The sequence below is a fragment of the Sciurus carolinensis genome, chromosome 14, assembly GCF_902686445.1.
Source record: "Sciurus carolinensis chromosome 14, mSciCar1.2, whole genome shotgun sequence".
NCBI lineage: Eukaryota > Metazoa > Chordata > Mammalia > Rodentia > Sciuridae > Sciurus > Sciurus carolinensis.
The window spans coordinates 5,363,917-5,384,371 of NC_062226.1; the positions used below are offsets into that span (position 1 = coordinate 5,363,917).

The 20,455-nt window shown below is 44.9% G+C and overlaps 2 protein-coding genes across 3 annotated transcripts in view; both read right to left on the minus strand.

Annotated features, from left to right (window-relative positions):
- The window catches only part of Abl1 (ABL proto-oncogene 1, non-receptor tyrosine kinase), a 130,341-nt gene extending 123,125 nt beyond the window's left edge, over positions 1-7,216 (minus strand). Inside the window, exon 1 of the mRNA XM_047525856.1 lies at positions 5,762-7,216. Coding sequence (XP_047381812.1) covers positions 5,762-5,897 — 136 coding nt within the window. The 5' untranslated portion in view covers positions 5,898-7,216. The remainder of the gene's footprint in view (positions 1-5,761) is intronic.
- Positions 7,217-8,780: 1,564 nt separating this feature from the next.
- Positions 8,781-20,044, minus strand: Exosc2 (exosome component 2). Of its 2 annotated transcripts, XM_047525858.1 has the most exons (9): positions 19,922-20,044; positions 18,592-18,693; positions 16,851-16,896; positions 16,593-16,682; positions 15,365-15,430; positions 14,664-14,732; positions 12,726-12,902; positions 11,909-12,037; positions 8,781-11,035 (listed from the first exon to the last, which is right to left on the minus strand). In XM_047525858.1, exons 1-9 carry the CDS (start codon positions 20,041-20,043, stop codon positions 10,955-10,957), a joined length of 882 nt encoding a protein of 293 aa, XP_047381814.1. In that variant the 5' UTR covers position 20,044; the 3' UTR covers positions 8,781-10,954. The 2 variants fall into 2 exon arrangements, with proteins under 2 accessions (XP_047381814.1, XP_047381815.1); XM_047525859.1 differs by lacking the exons at positions 14,664-14,732; positions 15,365-15,430.
- Positions 20,045-20,455: the final 411 nt, after the last annotated feature.

Consider the following 20,455-nt stretch of genomic DNA (forward strand, 5'->3'; position numbering starts at 1 on the left):
GAGGAACCAAATCACAAGAAGCCACTAGGAAATGCTACAGGGTAAATACAACAGCAAGTGGTTAAGTGTTCATTTGTGTTGCAGAAGTCTGTGGGGCAGAAGTAACAGAAAAACCGATAGGACCCCGGATGTCCAATGTGGTTTTGGGAAGGAGGGGAACTGGAGCGGGGTACGTAGTAGGTGGGTTTCGTACACTCAGTGACGTCAGCTGCAGGAACGGAGCAGTCAGGCACCGCAATGTCAGCTGAGGAGGCCTGGGGCGCACCCTCTCTCCCAAGCCCATCTTCTAAGCAGCAACCTGAATCTCTCACACCCAGACCCCGACATTTCTGTGAGTATAATTCCCAGCTCAGTCATGATAAGGCAGCCCTCTCCCTTCCACCTGAAAAATTCACGTACTGCTGGGTATGGTGGTACACGCCTGTAATCCCAGCTACCAGAGGCTGAGGCAAGAGGCTCATCAAGTTCAAGGCCAGCCTGAGCAACTTTTCAAGACCTTCCTCTAAAATAAAAAAGTAAATGGGGGGGGAGGGCTGGAGACATAACTCGGTGGTAGAACAACCCTGGGTTCAATCCTCAGTACCACCAAAAAACCCTATTTCTACTGTGCTCAAAGTCCTCAATGTGATGTGATTTCACATTCTAACTTCTAACGTTTTATTTGAGAGGATGCTTTACTTTAGTCAAATCAGGTAAAACTCTTGGTCAAATCATCTTGGTCATTTTCCTTTACCTACCCCACAAGAGAAATTTGTTTTCTTCTATATCACAAGCATATTTCTTAAAATAGCCAATAAAGTATTACGAAAAATGAAAAGGTCATATGAAATGTATTAGACTATAGGAAATAAGAGGGTGCCTATAAAAATATAAATATACACGACTTTGCATTTTCATAGTTCATGTACCACAATTCAATCCCTTAAACAGGAAGCTATCATCTCTCCAAGCAACCTCTTTAGGACTCTGACTCAGCTGGGACTGGTGGCACACACCTGTACTCTAAGCTACTACGGAGGCTGAGGCAGACTGCAAGTTTGAGACCAGTCTAGACAACACCCTGATTCAAAATGAAATTTTAAAAAGAGCTCGGGGTGTAAGGCAATGGCAGGGCTCTTGCCTTACATGCACAATGCATGTTAACCCCTAGTATCAAAAAACCAAAAATCTGATTGATTTAACTTTAATGCCTGCAGGAGTCAACGGATGCATTATTCTACCACCTAATATAACTTAACAGTGAAGGAATCACAGTGTTGATCTATCATGTACCTACTACTAATACCTAAAGTATCATTTGAGAACCTTAAAGTAACTTTGAACTGAAAGTAAACAATGTCTTATCTTTTTTAGTTAACTTATAATAAAACATTGGATATAAATAACTTAAATAACTTTGAAGGACACAGATGTACTAACTCAAAATTAGAAAATACAGAAACAAGATGTTAAATAAAATTTTTAGAAAGCTTCAGCTGGACAAAGTAGTATATGCCTATAACCCCAGCAATTTGGGAGGCAAGGAGGATCCTAAGTTGGAAGCCAGCCTCAGGAACTTAATGAGACCCTACCTCAAAATACAAAACAAAAAGGATGGAAGGATGTAGCTCAGTAGTAAAGTGCCCCCTGAGTTCAATCCCCAGTACCAAAACAAAACAAAAAAACATAGATCAGGTCCAGAGTTCTCTAAGGTTGCAAGAGCTTCACTAACCACATGTATAAAAGTCAATATCCTTGAAATGACCAACAAGACCCCACTCTTCTATCCTCCCCTTACTCCCAATTTACCTCCTACAATCCTCGTTTTGCTCTCTCTGCTCCAGCTTCACTGGTCTCTGGGCTGGTCCTTGAACATGCTAAGCAAGCTCTGCCTCAGGGCCTTTGTACCTGCTTCCCCCTACCTGAAACACTTAACCTCTACTTCTATTACAGCTTGCTCCTTATCTCCCTGCTTCAGTTCTTTATTCCAATGTCGCTTTCTCAGGTGAGCCTCTCTAGCTACCCTAACTAAAATTACACCCCCCCAACACACACATTCTGGGTTATATTTTTGTCCTTAGCACCTACCACCACTAACACATCTACACAGTATTTCACTGCATACTCATCGTACCCGGCTTTTTCAGTCTGAAAATTGGTTTATAACCTTTCCTTGCGAAATTTCCCAAGGGTGACTGTTCCTCACGTGGCTTAAAAAGTAACCTGAGCCACAGTGAATTCTCCCGTGGGATATGATCATGCTTCTGGATTCTTGCACCTAGAATTTTCCAGGCTCACTGGTTGTACATCTCCATAGTCACTGCAGACCGCCGCTCTGTACACCTCTACACAAGTGGCCACAGGACTGTGCCTTAGATGAGGAAACCAAGGACAGAACTGCAAAATCTCACACAGGGAAGATGACATTTTTAAAGTATATGTTTTGAAACACTGTAGTAAATTTTCTCATATGTAATATTTCAACTATACTGCACAAAACAGTAACAATTAATGTGTTACCTTTTTTTCAGACCAGAAAAGCGTTTACTAAACTTTCTGAAGCTATGATGTATGTCGATTTGGACCATCCAATACTCTTGAATATAGGTTACTCAATACTCTTGAATAACCCTTTTCAATAATATTCCATGCACCCTAATCTTGCACCAAAGACAGTTTAATAATAAAAGATTTTTAAGTAATTCTGGCACATTTTTTTAAAAATTCACATAGTGGTTACATCTCACTTTTTAAAAAAACTGGCATAAAAACTGCAATGATATACGACCAGTGTAACTGCACATCATGTACAACCAGAGAAAGGAAGTTGCACTCCGTGTGTGCATGATTGTCAAAATATGCTCTACTGTCATGTGTAACTAAAAAGAACAAAGAATTCTGCAATTATTATGTGGTGAAATATAGTTATTTACTTAGTTTATTGATGGTTTGTCTACTCCCACTAGAATGTAAGTCCTAAGAGGACAGGATATTTTTTTCTTCACAAATGTATCACCACTCGCCAAACACTACCTAGCACATGGTATAGGCACGATAAATATTTGTTAAAGAAAAAAGGTACACTAAGAAAGAGTGTTACTAGTGAATGCTTTCAATTCTCCTAAGTGAATTTTCTTAGTAAAGCTACTAAATTGTGAATAGAGCATGGGGTGTAAAATAATACCATGCCCCCACCACACACACACACACACTGTACATATGACTAGGCCCTTGTGACCCCAAATGAACCTTGCAAAAGTTGCCATCTGCCCACTCCTTTCAAATTCACCACCACACCAACATCATTCTAGGCTTCCAGATTCATGCCTGGTCCAACACTGTGTTTCTGGCTTCAAGTTTTTCAATTCAGTGTACAGGGACATTAACCAACTCTAGAAAGATCAGCCTGTGAAAGATCAAGAACAATCTGTAACACAAAAATAACATTGTATTTCTCCAGAAAAAGAATCCTCAAGGTCCAAAGAAACTGACTTGTCTTTAAACATGACAATCTTTCATGAATAGGTACAACAGAGAAGTGATTATTTGGTCCAGCTGTCATCAATTCAATTTTTAAATCTTTCAATTTTATTACAAAATAACACAATTTTTTTTGTAAAACCAAATTTGGAACATCACAAATGTAAAGAGTCAAAAGTTTTCTCCAATTCTGCCTAAATTCAATTCCCTGGAGATGACTCTGGTCTAAAATACTTTCATACTTTTTTCTGCATATAGATAAATCAATAGATATTTCTGTCTTTTGGGCCATTTCTATGGCCCAAAAATGGAGTCATATTATATGGACAGATCTCCAGATGGTCTCTTTCCACTTACGGTGAAACAGACATCATTCACTGCTAGTCCTTCAAGGTCTACCTGTAATAAACATCCTTGTGTGCCCTCTGGATGGACTTCCTATAGTAATGGTCCCCAAACTTTTTAATCTCTGCCCTCATTCCACTTTTGAAAATTACTGATGACCGCAAAGAACTTTAGTTTATATGGATTATCTCATCAATACTTCCCATCTTAGAAATTAAAACAAATATTTTTATTATGTTTTCCCTGAGAAAAGCAAACTATGGATAATTACAGATATCCTTCTTCTATGATATACCAAAAATCTGTACGTGGTAGCTTTATAAAGGTTGGTTGCCAAGTAGAATCTGAAACCACATCAATAAACTTTTGTATTCTATGACGTTAAAATCTACTGGTTCATCTTGTACTTTAAATGGATCTTCCACCTGTGCATGCTTCTATATATGTTACCTGCTGATCATTTAGTAAACATTGGCTCACTGATTTCTGTAGATCTTTCTAGTAATACTTTTCATTATAAAATATCAAAATATCACATCTACCACCAATCTCTACATCACAGCGACAGATAAATGTTCTCCAAAATCCTAATTTTCACTAGAAAGCTAACATTTTATCATTGGCAAAAACAAAACAAAAAAACAACTATCATTTGCTTCCCTTGAAAGGAAAGATAATGGTAGTTTAGACTACTATATATATATATATATATATATATATATATATTTTTTTTTTTTTTTTTTTTTTTTGCCAATGATAAAATGTTGGTTTTCAAGTGAGATTACTATGTCATTGGCATACAAATTCAGCTAAAACTCTCCAAAAAGTCTGTAGCAATTTTCACTATCTAAGACTCCATGAATGATCACCACTAGTTAAAATGTAAACAATCTCTTTTTTAAATCCTAAATTTGGGATAATCATTACCACATTTGCCTGCCTAAAATAATACACAAGTAGAACTGATGTTTCAAGGTGAAGAAAAATCCAGATTTAGATGAAGTGAGTATTTTTCAATTTCAAAGTGCATGCCATCTGCACACACTGCACATCCACTCGTGGGACAGGTGGGCTCCATTGATACCTTGATATCAAGTACAGCCTGAAAAATAGCAGCACAAACAGAACCCTAATTAATTGGTTCCTGGCTGGCCTCTGTTACAGACATGAGCTAAACTGACCCTCAGTTTTAACTTCACACAGGATTTCTGGAAGTGAACAATGTAACATGTACTGTCAGCACTCGATGCCAACTATGTTCATAAAAATGTCAAAAACAATCTTTACTGCCCAGATGTCATTCTAAACAGGGAGAGAGGAGATGAAAGTATCATCGGTGGGGAAAGAGTTACTCCTTACAGAAGGTAAAATAATTAGAAGATGTGTTCCTCAATTCATGGGAAATGTTGCTTCCCAGCTGGACTTTTTCCAGGGAGTACCAAAGTATTTTCAAGTCCTACTTATGACCGAAAAAAATCAAGGATGTTACTGTCAACTCGGATGTGGTTCTTAACCTTTTGGAACACAAACCACTTTAGGAATATGACAGAAGCTCTCTACAGAAAAGGTAGTAAAGGATGCACGCAGTCAGAGGAAAAGTCCGTGCCTTCAGTTAGAGAGAGCAGTTGACAGAATTAGGAATCCCAAGAAGCCACTTAAGTCCAACCCCCTCATGAAACTGAGGCCCTCGAACTGTAATATGGCTTGTCCAAGGTCAACAGTGAACAAGAAGTTCAATCAGGCAAGAAATAAGCAACTCAAACAGATTTTGAGTAAAGTCCTAATTTTCTTACACCAAGAAAGTTCTGCCAACAGCTAAGAGATAACTACAGTAACAAAAATGTTAAGTAGAACTGGAAGGAACTGACACAAGTACTGTTGTTTCAAAAAGTTCCTTAACAGCCTAAGCTGAAGGTGTAAGGGAAAACATGACCAGAAATCTTGAAAAAGAACTCACCATGTTCCACAAAAACATTGCAGTGTGGACCCCCATGCCTCGATGATTCCTTCTTTCCTGCTCCTTTGATAAAGTGCAGGGCAGGCAAACTTGGCCTTCGTTGGTCCCCAAGAACTTTTCCAGGCTGCTGCCCCATAAAGCAATGATAGCCACCCCTTTCCAGAAAAGGGTTCAAGATCTTCCAGAACGGTGAGTGGGCTTAGAAGGAAAAGGGCATGTGTGGGATTTCACATTCACTGCATCTCCCCAAGTCGGTAGTTGAGGTCTATCACAGAAAGACACCTTCCGTGACAAAAGGGAGCGGAGCTTTAGGTTGAAACTTGTAAACAGGAGTTCCAATTATTTTCGCAGTTTAACTTAAGTTTCTTGATCTTAAGTATATTTCACGGGATGAATACAGTTTTTTTCCTCCCCAAGTAAAAAAAACTTAAAACAGAAATATTCACAGGCGATGCTAGGTCAACAGTCCTACAATCATTTCCATTCCCATGTAAAAAGGAAACGCTGGTCGTCCTTGGATGCTACTTCCAAACTTTCCCTGTGGAAGTCACCAACCCCCTATCTTGGTTTCTCCATCTTCCAACAAATTTCCTGCCCCTCTTCCTTCCCTACCCTGCTCTCCGGAAAGGACACGGGTCACCCTGATTTCAGCGAGAGTTTGCCCTCCACTGACGAGAAGGAATGCATTGCCAGCAACTTTTAAGTCCGCTTTTTAAAAGGCCTGTGAAACCAATCCAGACTTTTCCTTTGCATTGAAGTTTTTGGCTGCGCTGGGACCAAGGGGGCCGTAGGTGACATTGGAAGAAGTCAGGGCATCTGAGGCTCGCGGGAGCAGCCTGGGGGCCGGGGGAGGCCGCCCGACAGCAGGCAGGGGCTTCCGGGGCGGGGGGCTGCGCGGCGGGCACGGCGGGGAAGCCGGGGCGGCCGGGGCGCGGCACAGGCGGCTTACTCGGGGACGACGCTCCTCCACGCCTCAGCAAGCCGGTGTCCCAGGTCGGGGAAGGGAGCCCAGCCCCGCGTCCCCGCGCGGGGGCCGCGCCGTACGGGCTGGAGGACGCGCGGCCCCGAAGGCGGGGGCGGCCACGGGGGGAGGAGGCCCGGCCGCCGCGGCTGCCCCGGGCCCCGGGGTCTCCGCTCGAGACACCCCCTCCCCCGGCCCCGGACGTCGCCGCCGCCGCCGCGCAGTCACATCCCTCGAGCGCCGCCAAGGCACGGCCGCCCCCCGCCGGCGGGGGCCGCGGACCAGGGAGGGGCTCCTCAGCCACAGGACCCGGGAACCGGCGCCGGCGCCGCTCAGGGACACACACCGACCCCCGCGGCCGCCATCATGGATTAGGAGCCGCTCCACAACGAGGCCAGGCCCCGCCCCCGGCCCCGCCCCCGGCGACGTGCAGAGCCCGCCTCGCGGGGCCCAGGCGACTCCGGCGCCGCCTTCTCCGGACGTCGCCGCGCCTTCTGCGGTGGTCTCGGTGCCTCGAGAACCCGGCCCGGTGGGACCTTTTAATCCGGCTCTCCTGAGCACAAGGTGAGAGGTAGGAAGCGCCCGCCTCCCCTGGACTGCCATTGGTCCCCGGGAATCCGGGTGAGGCCCCTCTCCTCCACCCCATTGGCCGGTGCGAGCAGCAGGACCAGCGCTGCCAGCCAACCGCCTTCGGCGTGGCCGCGGGGCGTGCCGGGAGCTGTGGTCCCGCCGTGCGCTCGGCTCCCCGCTCCTGTGCCCCCGCCCCGCCCGCCCGGGGGCCCGGGGATCCGCCGGTCTTGCCCGGACCCGGCCCGCACTGCCCTGCGCCCGAAGCTCAGCCGAAGAACCAGAGCGATGGGGAAACTGCGGATTGGACTTTCCCACAACCGGAGATGGATTACTTCCTGGAGCCTCTTGAGGGAATTTGGCTTCATCCTGGAAAATCTAGGTATTTGGTGCCTTTTATCCCATTCACTCCCCCAAAAGCAGAAATATTGGAACTAGAGAAGAAATCCGACACACTGCTGACGAATCCAATAGTTTGTTTCTTTGGAGGATCTGCAGGCTGTCTTGCTATAGCAACAGCATTTGTTCTGAGGGCGTGCCAGGTGCAATCGGATGTTTGCCAGAATGTTCTTTAGGGTACCATTTCGCAGGTGAACACGCATTTGCATAAAACTTCCTCGCTCCACGTTAGCCAACAAGATCCCCATGTTATTAGGCTTCACGGGCCTGCAGCTAGCTGACGACCTGAATACAGACTCGCACGGCTAAGCAGTACCTGGTCCTCATTCTCTCCACAAAGGAGCACCTAACCAGGATACACCCATTTCCGAGGGGATCTACTCACCACAGCACCTACTCCACACCTGGCAGTGTTGGCACTTTTCATCGACTGCATTCTCATTTAGTCCTCAGGATAGCCCAGTGAGGTATACGTTATTCCCCATTATACAGATGGGGAACCCGATCAGAAAGGGGACTTACCCAGGGCCACTTGGCTAATATGTGACAGTCATTACCTCAGATTGGTATTCCTACGACACCACTCACTATCAAATTACTGTTGAACTGTTAAGACGACTTACTTTTCAGCAGTTGCTACTGATGTGGGGGCCCACAACTGCATTGAGTGCTAGTACATTCAGCTAAGCATTTTAGAAATATTTCTGCCATATTGAAACAGGGCACTCACTCTTGATAATGGTACTTAGATTACTGAAGAAGAAAATAGTCACTTGAAAATTCTATGGGAAGCATGTAAAAATTTGTGCCAGATTTAGAACTGGAATTCATGAACTTGTATGTTGATTTAGCTTTGTTCACTTTCTTCAAACTTCAATGCCTTTGTTCTTTATTTATCTGTCTTATCCTGATTACTCCTTCAATTTTTGTGACAATTTACTTTCTTTTTATTCCTATTCATGCTTTAATTGCTTCCTCCACATCTGCTTTTTTCATTCTCTGGTCTAGTTTAAAATTGGGCAGTCAGATCAGAATTCTTTCTAATACACACCTCTTACACTTCACAATTCATTTGACAAGCATTTACTGAGCACCAGTTCTAAGTGCTGGGATACAACAGTGGGGGATAAACACTGCCTTATCCCCAGGGAACTTACATGAGACAGGCAATAAGGAAACAGGTAACAACTCAGATAAAAGATAGCCTCAGTGCTGAAAATTAGACTCTGGATCCTTAACCTTTCAGCCAGTCCTACCTGTCCTCTGAAGGACTGCTTTCTGACACCTCTCTAGAGCTTAAATGTGTTCTTGATTCAGTTATTCATGAACTTAAGTCACCTTACTTCCCTCACTTCTTCACCTATAAGCAGGGTTCCTAGCTGCTTACTTTATAAGGTTATCATGCGAATCAGACCAGACCTTGTTTGGTTTTCCACAAAGCTGGAGATATACCTCGGTACAGGTCAGCTGCCCTTGATCTAAAGTATTACCCCTAATCTCCATTCTTCACTTCCACTGTTTTTGGGTTTTAGGAGAGCCCCAAGCCCAGACTGTATTTTTTTCTAAAGATGCACTGTACTCTTAATCCCTGAAGGATACTTTTAAGGACATAAAACTAGAATCCAGAGCCAAGCAAATGTCCAATGTTGAAGAAATCTCTTTAAGTTCATATATTTTCATTAACAGTGATACAGTTGAGTCTAATTTTGTCTTCACTCTTGTAAAGCAAAGTTCATTAAGTGTAAAAATTTCAGCTTCTTCCTTTTCTTACGCCTACTGGAATTACACTTAACCATGGCGCCCTCTAGTGGGCCATGGAAAGAGGTTATCACCAGAAGGCGCTTTCAGACCTTTGTATTGTTTGTGCTGCCAGTGAAGAGCCAGCCAGGCTGGCAGTGTGAGAGAACCAGGTGAGGATCAACAAGCTTGCATGAGATGCAGGCTCCACTTTTTATCATTCCCTTCTCCCAGGTGGTATACAGCCTGGAAAATCTTCATAAAAACAGGACAGGTGAACCAACCTAACAATGCAACATAGCCTAAAGTTTGAACATTCATTTGTCTGCACATTCCTCAAAACAGGTAACACGGGATAAAATGAGATTTTAAAAAGTTGTCAACTGAGTTATAAAGAAACATTATTTAATGAAAAAGAGTCAAACTGTGTTTCAGAGCTGTCCAAGGCAGTGGTTAGTTATTACCAGTGAAACAGTCTAGATTTAAGTTTTACTTAAAAGGCCCAAGTAGGGTAGATAAGCCTGTCAACTGGCAGTTATGTCTGTTGAGCCCTCCTTCAACTGCATTCAGCTAATTATTACCCAGATCACAATTGCAGAAGCCAACATTAACACATTTATAAATATCAAAAAGTAGTTCACCACAGATGTGGAATAAGACAGTACTTGCATATATAATGCCTTAAAAAAGGTTTCTCAAAACTAAATCAGGGCACCATTTTTAAATAGTCATCAGAAAACCAATGTGTAGGAATTCTCAGTGAGAACTTCAGTATCTTTTTATCTTTTAACTGTAAATTATTCAAAAATAAAGAAGTGTCACTTCTTCAGTTATAGGAAGAAAACAGCTTTGCTTTTCCAATCTCCATTTTCCTCACTTTCTTTTCATGTTCATCAGAGCACCCAAAAGTACAATGGGCCCAGAACATTCATTCTGTTATTGGTAATAACATCTTACAAACCACCCTCAAAGGCAGGACAGGTTAAGTGAGGCACCTGGTGTCAACGCCTCACGTCCCAGTGGAAGGAACATACAGTGGGAAATGAGATTCTGGTGAAGCAAAAGGCAGCTGGGTGAACTTTATTCTTCCCCCTGACTCGGCTTCACTTCACCACTGTGTTCTTCACATCACACTTGAACTTTAAAGGTGGAGTGGAGACCGGAATACACTACTTGGGGGTCAGGGATGCTGTGTTTTCTAATGGGACTTTGTGCCTCATGAATGATGGTGAGTGGAAGACAAAGGATTCTCCATATTATTCCAGGAAGGGAGGCTGTTGGCCTCAACACTATAAAAGACCTGAAACCACCTCCTCACACTGGGACCGCTGGCACTGTTCAGTTCCCCCCAGCCTGCATCTCAGAACAGGAGAGAGCAGGCCCAGGAGCCCTCCAGCCACTCAGCTGCAATGCAGATGAATAATGAGTCTATTGGATCCTCCCTGGCCCACATGTGGGGACCCCACAGTGGACTCTTCACTTCCAAGAACCACTCCAGCAAGGTGCACAGACCCATCTTCAGGAGCCTCTCATCCTTCCTGTTCTAAAAGCCTCTGGCGTGTTTCCAGCACAATTTCCTCCATGACTTCTGGCTTTAAGATGTCTTTGATCTGAGAAAGACAGAAAAAAGGTATGTGTTCTAAAAAGAAACCAACTATTAAGCAGACCATCAAGCCATCCAAAACACAACAACTAAGCACGGTTAACATAAACTTGCATTTTGTTCCTTTATCAGAGACTCACTCCGTGCTATGGAATGTGATTTGCCAGTACCAGCTTAAGAAATCAAGATTCCCTGGGACGTGGCTGACAATAAAGATATTCTGACATTCACTAAGTGAGTGTGGTAGCACAGGCCTGTAATCCCAGCAACTTGGGAGGAATCCCAGCAACTCGGGAGGCTAAGGCAGGAGGATTGTAAGTTCAAGACTAACCTCAGCAACTTAGGCCCTAAGCAACTGAACACGGCACTGTTCCTCAAAATAAAAAAAGGCCAGGGATGTAGCTCAGTGGCAAAGCACCTCTGGGTTTAATTCCCAGTACCAAATACAAAAAAAACAAAAACAAACAACAAAAAACAAAAACAGGCTAAGATTTGGGATGGGCAGATGATGTCAAGAGGGTAGAGGGTTACTACCATAAAAGAGTCTCACCCGGCACCTCCATTCCAAACCCTTAGCCAGACACTAGACATGGAAGATATTGCCATTATCTTTTTTTTATACCAGGGATTGAACCCAGGGGCACTTAACCGCTGAGCCACATTCCCAGCCCTTTTTAAATTTTTTTTATTTTGAGACAGGGTCTCACTAAGTTGCTTGGGGCCTCCAGATAGATCTGCCAGACACTCAGAAGGCTGTCCTCCAGGACAGTCCCTACTGATGAACATGGAAGAAGTACTGGGGACATGAGACTTTAATCACTGAGGAAGCACCGCAGCAGCTCACAGGTGCGCGAGGGAAGGGGAGCTCCAGGTGGAGTACCTGATGTGAAAGGGATGCTTCATAGCAATACAGGATACTGGTGTCATACAGCATCATCCTCTGAGTGACCAATGAGACAACGCAGTTCCGGAGCCGAGATATCACCTCTCGATCAGCAAGGGAGACAGGCTACAGGGGGTTCAAGAGGAAGGGAAGGTAAATACGAACAAACAAAAATGTGAGAAGTTTCAGTAAATTAACAGAAGGGATGCATGCATGACTCGGCATCACTCTGGGACTCCCCCAAGGAAGATAAAGAGGGTGGCTTCTTTAGTGGCTCTAGCTATTACCTTGAACCTTTGCAAAGATCAAACCAGTTGTTGAGCCCAACTCTTCAGAAAAGAGAAGGCAATTCTATGTTCATGAATTGAAATTTCCTCAGTGGAAATTCAAACTCAGTCTACAGAAATAACATGCAGTCATGCACTGTACAGTGACACTTCAGTCCTCAACAGATTGCATGAGTTGTCCAAGATTAAACCACCTAGTAACGCTGGAGCCATCTTAGTTTATAAGTACATAGTCCGATGTTCCTATAATGATAGAGTCACCTAATGCTGCATTTCTCTGAACAAAACACCATCACTAAGCAGCACAAGACTCGGGAGGCAGGAGGACTGCAAGTTTAAAGCCAGCCTGAGCAATTTAGCAAGGCCCTGTTTCAAAATAAAAAAATAAAAAGGGCTGGGGAGGTAGCTCAGTGGTAAAGCACCCAGTACCACCCCCAAAAAATAAGGCAACAAACTCTGCCTGCCACAAAAAGCACAGCAGAGACTGAATGTCCTCACCCATCAACAACACAACAATATTCAGTCACCTCCAGATTTGCAGTGAAGCCCCCTGCATCCTCATCCTTGTGCTCAGGGGTTGGGTAGATCCAGATGAAGCCGTTGTTACCCAGAATCACTGAGGCACCACATGGCAAGTCATGGAAGTGAGTCTTCTGCCGTTTCACCAGGGAGGGGGAAACCTGGACCAGAACACCCTGACCTAGCTAAAGAAAAAGATCACAGGCTAGGTCACTGTGGGATTGTGGGTGAGATGTTGAAAACAAATTATAGAACATACGTCCCTGTTATACCCCAATCAGTACTGTCATCTACATGTACATACAGAGTACAAATTTTCATAGAAAACATTTCTGGATCCACAGGCTATTTATATATTCCAAAAGAAGGTAGCTACTGATACTCTGTCACCCTTACAGTCTGGCCTGGGGCAGGTGTGCTGGTTCAAGAAGCCAGAGCTGACCGGGATGTGCACTGGAGTGAGTGCCCCATTGCCCAGGAACACTGTCCTGTTCCACAGCCCTAGTTTGTATTACAAACACCCATCCTGCCCATGAGATATGCACCACTGAAGAGCTCGTGCAAAGCCATGCCTGGTGCTGGCAGGCCAGCTCCAGGTCCACGTTATACTGAAAGACCCTGTAGCACCCAGGCCTGTGCAGGGTTCACCTCCTACTTCATGTACATGAATGTGGGTAGCCACAAGGGAAAAGGTGTTTTCCCACTCAGAACCTGGGTAGGTTCACCCAGATAAAGCCAAGAGACTAATAAATCATAATGTGCTTTAGGGAGTATGCTGTCTCTGAACAGCCTCTGCCAGAGGCAGTGGTGCACACCTACAATCCCCGTGGTTTGGGAGCCTGAGACACAGAGATCAAGTTCACAACCAGTCTTAGCAACTTAGCGAAACCCTGTCTCAAAAAATAAAAAGGACGAGAAATGTAGCTCAGTGGTAAATTGCCCCTGGGTTAAATCCCCAGTATCCCAAAAAGTAAATACAATAAATAGCCTTAAAAAAGTAACCTCATGGCTGGAGTTGTGACTCAGTGGTAGAGCACTTGCCTAGCATGTGTGAGGCACTGGGTTCAATTCTCAGCACCACACATAAATAAATGAGTAAAATAAACATCCACCAACACCTAAAAAAATGTAACCTCATGCTGGACAAGGTAGTCCATGGTTGCCTGTGACCCCAGGAAGGAGAGTCTCAAATCTGAGGTCAGCCTCAGCAACTTAGAGAGACTCTGTGTCAAACAATAAAAAGGGCTCAGACTGTAACTCAGTGATAGAGCATCCCTGGGTTCAATTCCCATTACCACAAATCATTACAAAATACTATAAAATAATAGTAATGTAATCACATGTAAGAAAAACAGTGAATTTCATTTAGGGTCTCTAAAGCGGTGGAACTTCATTTAGAAGGTCTATAACCTCATGGAAGGAAAGCAGTAAAAATCCCTTTATTTGCTAGCAATAACATCCACTTCACTGCTTGGACTACTGACTGCCTGTGTGGCCGGCCTGTCTCCTTTTGTTCTGCAGACAAGCTCTTGGCCTGGCCCCAGTGCCAAGGTACAGCATCCCCCAGACGGAGCAGAGACCAGAGAGCCAAACAGCCCTGGACAGAGGGGCTCTTCACATGGAAAAGGATAAAAGTCACCTTCCTTTACAACGCTCCTGACCCATAAAAACCACCTTCTTCCCACTGAGCTCTCGGCACACCAGCAGAATATGGGATGCTAGTGGCTAGGGCTTAATTACCCAGGCCGGTTTGTTCTTTTTTTTTGCAGTGCTGGAGATGGAACCTAGGACCTTACTACCTATGATAGACAAAGCACTCTACCAATGAGTGACATTTCCAGCCCACTACTCGGGTTCTTTAGGTCAGTGTGCCAGGGAGCTACAGGGATTTGGAAATGGATTCCAAGTCTCGGTCAGCTAACAGAAACAGCAAAAGCCCAACTTACTTTTCCGTATTTCAAGCTCCTCGTGTGCAGAGAGACAGCTCCATCAGAGAACACTGCCTGGACCTCAGCCTGGCCAGGGTGATGAAGGAACAAACAGAAGCCTCAGCTGCCCACTTTCATGTCTCTGGCCTCCCTGGTCCCATGCCTCAATCTTTGCCTCCTAGCGCCAATAATCCACGTCAGATGTCTTAGTTGGACCCAGAGGACTTTAATGTGACCTCACCTTTCCTCTTGGTTGACAAGAACAAGAATATCTTAATATGAACAGTATCTTTTCTATTCCCCAAGATAAAAGTTAACACTATTAAGAAAACTTAAGGAGCTGGGGTTGTGGCTCAGTGGGAGAGCACTTGCCTAGCACACATGAGGCACTGGGTTTGATTCTCAGCACCACATAAAAATAAATTAAGGTATTGTGTTCATCTACAACCAAAAAAAATGGAAAAAAAAGAAAAGAAAACTTGAGTCTAGCTTATAGCTTGGCCACCATGAGTTACAAGACCCAAAGAAATGAGCCACCAGCAGGTGTAAACAAGAGCTGGGGAAGCCTCCTGAGTTAAGAGACAGAGAAAGGCCACAGCAGAGCTGGGCCACTTGACCCAGGACTCAAGGATTCTAAGTTCCTCCTATCAGAATCAACATAAGTCACGTCCAGCCCCACTGGAGAGCACCAGGAGGGTGGAACACAAGGTATAGGATACACTGATAAGGTCCCCTTCCTGCAAGAAACCTCTCATTGCAAGCTCATCTTCTGCAGATCTTCTCCTCTGAAATACACAAAGAAACAACAATGTTACTTAAGCCAGATCCTGAGGAAGATTTCTCTCCATTTCTCTCACTTCATCTTGAGATCTTTGAAGCCAACATGATACTCAAACACTAAAGAACCACAGCAAGAGGAGGTAACTCGAGCCACGGGAGGGGAACAAGAGTGACATCATGATTCCCAACTCTTCTCTTTCCTCCTTCTCCTTTCCATCTCTATCCTCTGAGTAACATTCAAGCTTCTTGTCTGATCTGGGAAACATCTCCCAATCTCGCCTAGCCTACTGCTCCCACTCACCCTCCATGGCAGCTCCCAAGCTCCAGCAAGGTCAGACTACCTCCTGCTCGGCTCACTCTGCTCACATATTTCCTGCCACCTCAGATTCTCTAGCTCATCAAATTCTCTCCATCCTTCAAGGCTCATCTGCAAGGCTAGTCCTTCCTGTGAGCTTCTCTCACTACATTAATAACTCTGTACCACATACTTCTGTGTTCTGCCAGGTGTGTGGGTTAGCCTCGCACACCCACTGGTCTGCACAGTCTTTTTTTTTTTTTTTTTTTGTGTGTGTGTGGTGCTGGGAATTTGAACCCAGGGCCTTGTGCTTGCAAGGCAAGTGCTCTACCAACTGAGCTATCTCCCCAGCCCTGCACAGTCTTTAAGGAACTCAATTGTGCCCCTTTCACCCTGCATCCTCCTCAGGACCCAGCACAGTGAGCCTCTCTGTAAATATACACTGGACTGACCATGGTATTGTACAAAAAGCTGCAGCTTAGTGACAGGTGTCTGGAGTAACCAAATGCCCCTCGAGTCACAAAAAACTAATCTAAAAACAACTCTTCAAGGAATACCTTTACTGTGCAAAGTTGATACACCCAGAATAGGAAAATTATTAGCACCACGATCTAAAAGTTTCTTTCTCCAGCTTTCTCCTGGGATTCCTCCCCTCCAGCCCCCCCACCACCATGGATGTTTCTGATTTTACCACAGGACAGTTGTTGCCCATGTTGCAAGACCTGCGCCAGGTGAAAAACCTACACGTACACCCAGGCAGCAAACTTCACGACAGATGTCAGTGTATAGCAAAGTTCTCTGGTGGGGCAAAGGACACTGCAGCTCTCACGAGCCAAGTGCACACACCTCCAGGACCCAGCTGCAGCCCTTACCAGCTCTCCTCCAGGAAGGTTCATGGATGAGAGAAGCAAGACTGAATCCAGCCTGGAGTTGGTCTCCACCTTCCACCTCTTCTGTTGAACCTACAAACAAAAAGTTCCACACTTGGACACATGCTCCAAGGGCAAGAGCTAACTTCAAGAGTGACCAATAATCCCAAATTTAACAAGCCACAGGTCACAAAATAGCCAAATGCATTCACTAACCCACTCCTTAAATCACCAGCTGGCCTTCACTGATATTGACTTTACCTCTGTGATTCTCCCCACTACAATGTCTCCTACTTCACCATTATATCTGAAAGATAAAACAAAAGGTCATTCATCAATAAACAGTCTTTGAGATTCTGGTTAAACAAGCACCATTTGAGATTGTGGTTAAACAAGATGAAGGATTTGATTAAGGGCCACATTTAGCAAATCCATAAAATTATGCTGCTTGAACTTATTTTCAGGAATTAATAACTTCAAACATCCCAACATATATAAATCTCCACTGACTATCCTTAAACAAGCCACTCATTGCAAGTACTTCCATTAGCCTAAGATCCCTATTTTGTTGGATTACATGACAGTGGAAAGCGTGGAGTATTTTCCTGTAGGACACAGGTGGGTTCTCAACAGGCCAAAGGAGGAGAAAGGAGATTTGGAAACAGGTTACCATCTGAAGGGGCCCATGCTTACCAACTCCCTGCTACTGTCTGCACAACTCAGGCCTCTGCTAGTTCCTCATCCTGGACTCTAAGGATAAGGTGCTCCAGAGTAAGGCCAAGGCCTTAGATCACTTCTTATTTCCACCCACACCTTATTCACTCATGGTGAGCTCATCCAAAGTAGTGGCTTTAAAATGCCACTGAGGACTGCAACACTCCCCGACATCCCAGATCCTACTCAACTGCTAGTTACCCATCATCACCACTTAGAGGCCTCATGGGCATTTTCAAAGATACTAAGCCTAAAACATGCTTTGTAACAGTCCACTCCCCTCTTCCATAGCAAGCTGCCCCTCTCCCAATCATTCCCAGCTCAGTAAAAAGTGATTCTGTACCTCAGGTTGCTCAGGACTATAACCTTGGAGAGTCACCCTTGATTTCTCTCTCTTTTTCATACTGAGACAAATTCAGCTGTAAATTCTACTAGCTCTACCCTTAAAATGTGTGCAGGAATTAAAAGGCATCTGAATGGAAAAGGAAGAAGCAAAACCATCTCTATTCACAGATGACACATGGTCCTATAATCCCAAAGAACTGGGATCCAGTACCCTTTCATGATAAAACATCAGAAAACAGAAAACAATATATGCAGAATCTAATCACAACTCCCCTTTCACACTGCTATCTTAATCCAGTTGTCCTCACTTCAGATGATGAGTATGATCCCCTAATCCATATCCCTAAACCTCTTCCTATCCTCCTTCAGTCTCCTCCCCACAGCAGCCAGAGTGATCTGATTAAAACCTAAGTCAAGCAGCACACCTATAGTTCCAGATACTCTGGAGGCTGAGGTGGGTAAACTGCTTGGGTCCATGAGTTCGAAACCAGCCTGGGTAACAAGCAAGACCCTGTCTCAAAGAACCTAGATCAGATCACAGTTCTCCTCTGCTGCACCCCTCCCAGTAGCTTCCCAGATCACAGAGTAGAAAACTAAATGTTCACCATGGCTGTCAGGCAGGTCAACCTTGCACCCCCTTCAGCCCCTGCTCTCCCACTGGCTTCCCTTTTGGGAAGGCTTTATTGACCACTTCCAAGTGTGCAGCCCTGTGCTAATACCTTACATATACCATCTCACTGAATTCTCACAAAAATCCTGAGGCAGGTCATGCTATTTATTTTGTCTCCACACTGCAGAGGAAGTAACCAAATCTTGGAGAGGCCAGGTGACAATGAAGTCTGCACTGATCTCTACCACCGTTCTTAAAGTCACATTCAAAATTGCAAAAAGACCCGTTGGTACAATATCAACGCTGCAACAAATACACACCTTCTGTTCTCACCTGGTGTTCAGAGCTTTCACACAGATCAACTTGTTTACTCTTTCTACAGAGCCAGCCACGGATGCAATGAGTTTCTCTTCTCCCATATATGTTCCATGGCCCCTGTTGCAAGACAAGGATACAAAGAAAGGATACCAGTTTAACACTTGAAGTGATCTCTCCCATCAAGAACAATGTGTCCAACAGGCTCCTCCTGGCCTAGAGTCTCCAGAAAGCTACCTGGACATCTGCATCTTACATCTGCTCAGTTGTCACCTTCTCTAGCAGGCTTACCTTCACTACTCCATTTAAAACAGTACCCTACCCTACTGCCACCATCCCACCAAATTCCCAGCCTCATTCCACTTACCCTGCTCCACTTTTTTTCCCATTGCACCTATCACCAAATATTCTGAATAACTTGCTTGTTGCACTGTTTATTATCTGTCTCTCCTGTTAGAACATAATCTCCACAAGGGAAGATTTTTTTCACTTTGTTCACTATTATACCCCAACCACACGGAACATAAACATGTTGAAAATATGAACAAATGAATGCCAAGATTTTCTAGCATCCTGTAACCTTAAACTAAAAGCTTATGTACTCCTCCTTATATATATATTCATGTGTACCAAAGAGGGGTGCTAAACTATGATGGTGATATAAGAGTGGATTTTGCTTCTTTTCTTACATTATTATCTCATTTAATACTCACTACCTTACTAAATAGTTACTATTAGCGACATCTTACGGATGAAGAAACTCAGGTTGCAGAGGTAATGCTAACAATGTGAGGCAGCAACACCACTGGAACCCCACTGTCTGACTCAACAGCCGGCCTCTTAACTACCACACATGTTCCACCCTTACATGCAAAATTTGTAAAACTGGGTGCTAGTAGCACAGTATAGCTGTTTACCCCAAATCCAAACACTTATTGGTTCCAAAACAGAGCCCCTGGCTCCGAGGTGTCACTGAAGAGGAGTCCAGGACAGAGTGCCCACAGTTCCCTCAGTCAGTGGAAACCGTAGGGCCCCTGCTCCTAATATTCCCCAATTTTCCTCTCCTGATAGAGGCTCAAAGATCTGTCTTCAGGCAGAGGATCCAAAAGTCACGGCCGCCAGACCTCTGAAGGGAGGATCCGGGGGCTGCGACTAACTCAGAGCGGGACACACAAGATGCAGAAAGTAAGGAGCACGAGGTTCGGAAAAGAGGCGACTGGTTCCCTCCGGAGATGCATCGCGCGGGGACTTACACGCGCCGGGAAGAGGCCCAGGTTTCGGGCCAGGAGGCCACGTGCAGAGCCCTGCTGCCGCCCCCTGCGGCCCCGGTCCCCAAGTCCCCACGTACCGCATGAAGCCCGTGTCCGTAGTGATCGTGTCCCCCGGCACCACCAGGTGCTTCTTAGTATCGCGGCCAAGGCTCTCACTGAGGGGTTTGCGAGCTACTGGCAGCCTCATCTCCATCGCCATCTTGGCGCCAATGACTTGCGCAGGCGCAGCTCGGCCTCGAGCCGCAATACTCCGCTAATCTACTGCTGGGGACGCCCAGAGGGGCGGAGCTTCTTGGCGGAGGCCAATGGGAACTCACGGTCTGGCGGCCATGTTGACTATTGGCCACTTTAGGTTAACTTGAAGGGAATGAGGGAGTCAAGTTGCCATGTTTACTATTGGCAAGGACTCACCTGTGGAATACTAAAAATCTCAGGTTGTGTGGCCTATGAGTTTTTACCTATACTGTCTCGTATTCATCATCCCATTTATTGTTTGCCAGGGTTAGAGGTTATTGAGAAATAGTCCCCAGAGTTTTCGTCCATCTTCAACTTGCTATAATCTGATACTTTGCACAAGAGGGCTCAGGAGGATCGGGAGGTGGGATCTACAG

Coding starts and splice junctions, on each gene's coding strand:
- Exosc2 (XM_047525858.1), bottom strand. CDS start 20,043: ATGGCGATGGAGATGAGGCTGCCAGTAGCTCGCAAACCCCTCAGTGAG. Junction 15,431..16,592: donor ACCTTCCTGGAGGAGAGCTG/GTAAGGGCTGCA, acceptor TGTGTATTTCAG/AGGAGAAGATCTGCAGAAGA. Junction 11,036..11,908: donor AAGCATCCCTTTCACATCAG/GTACTCCACCTG, acceptor TGTCTTTCTCAG/ATCAAAGACATCTTAAAGCC.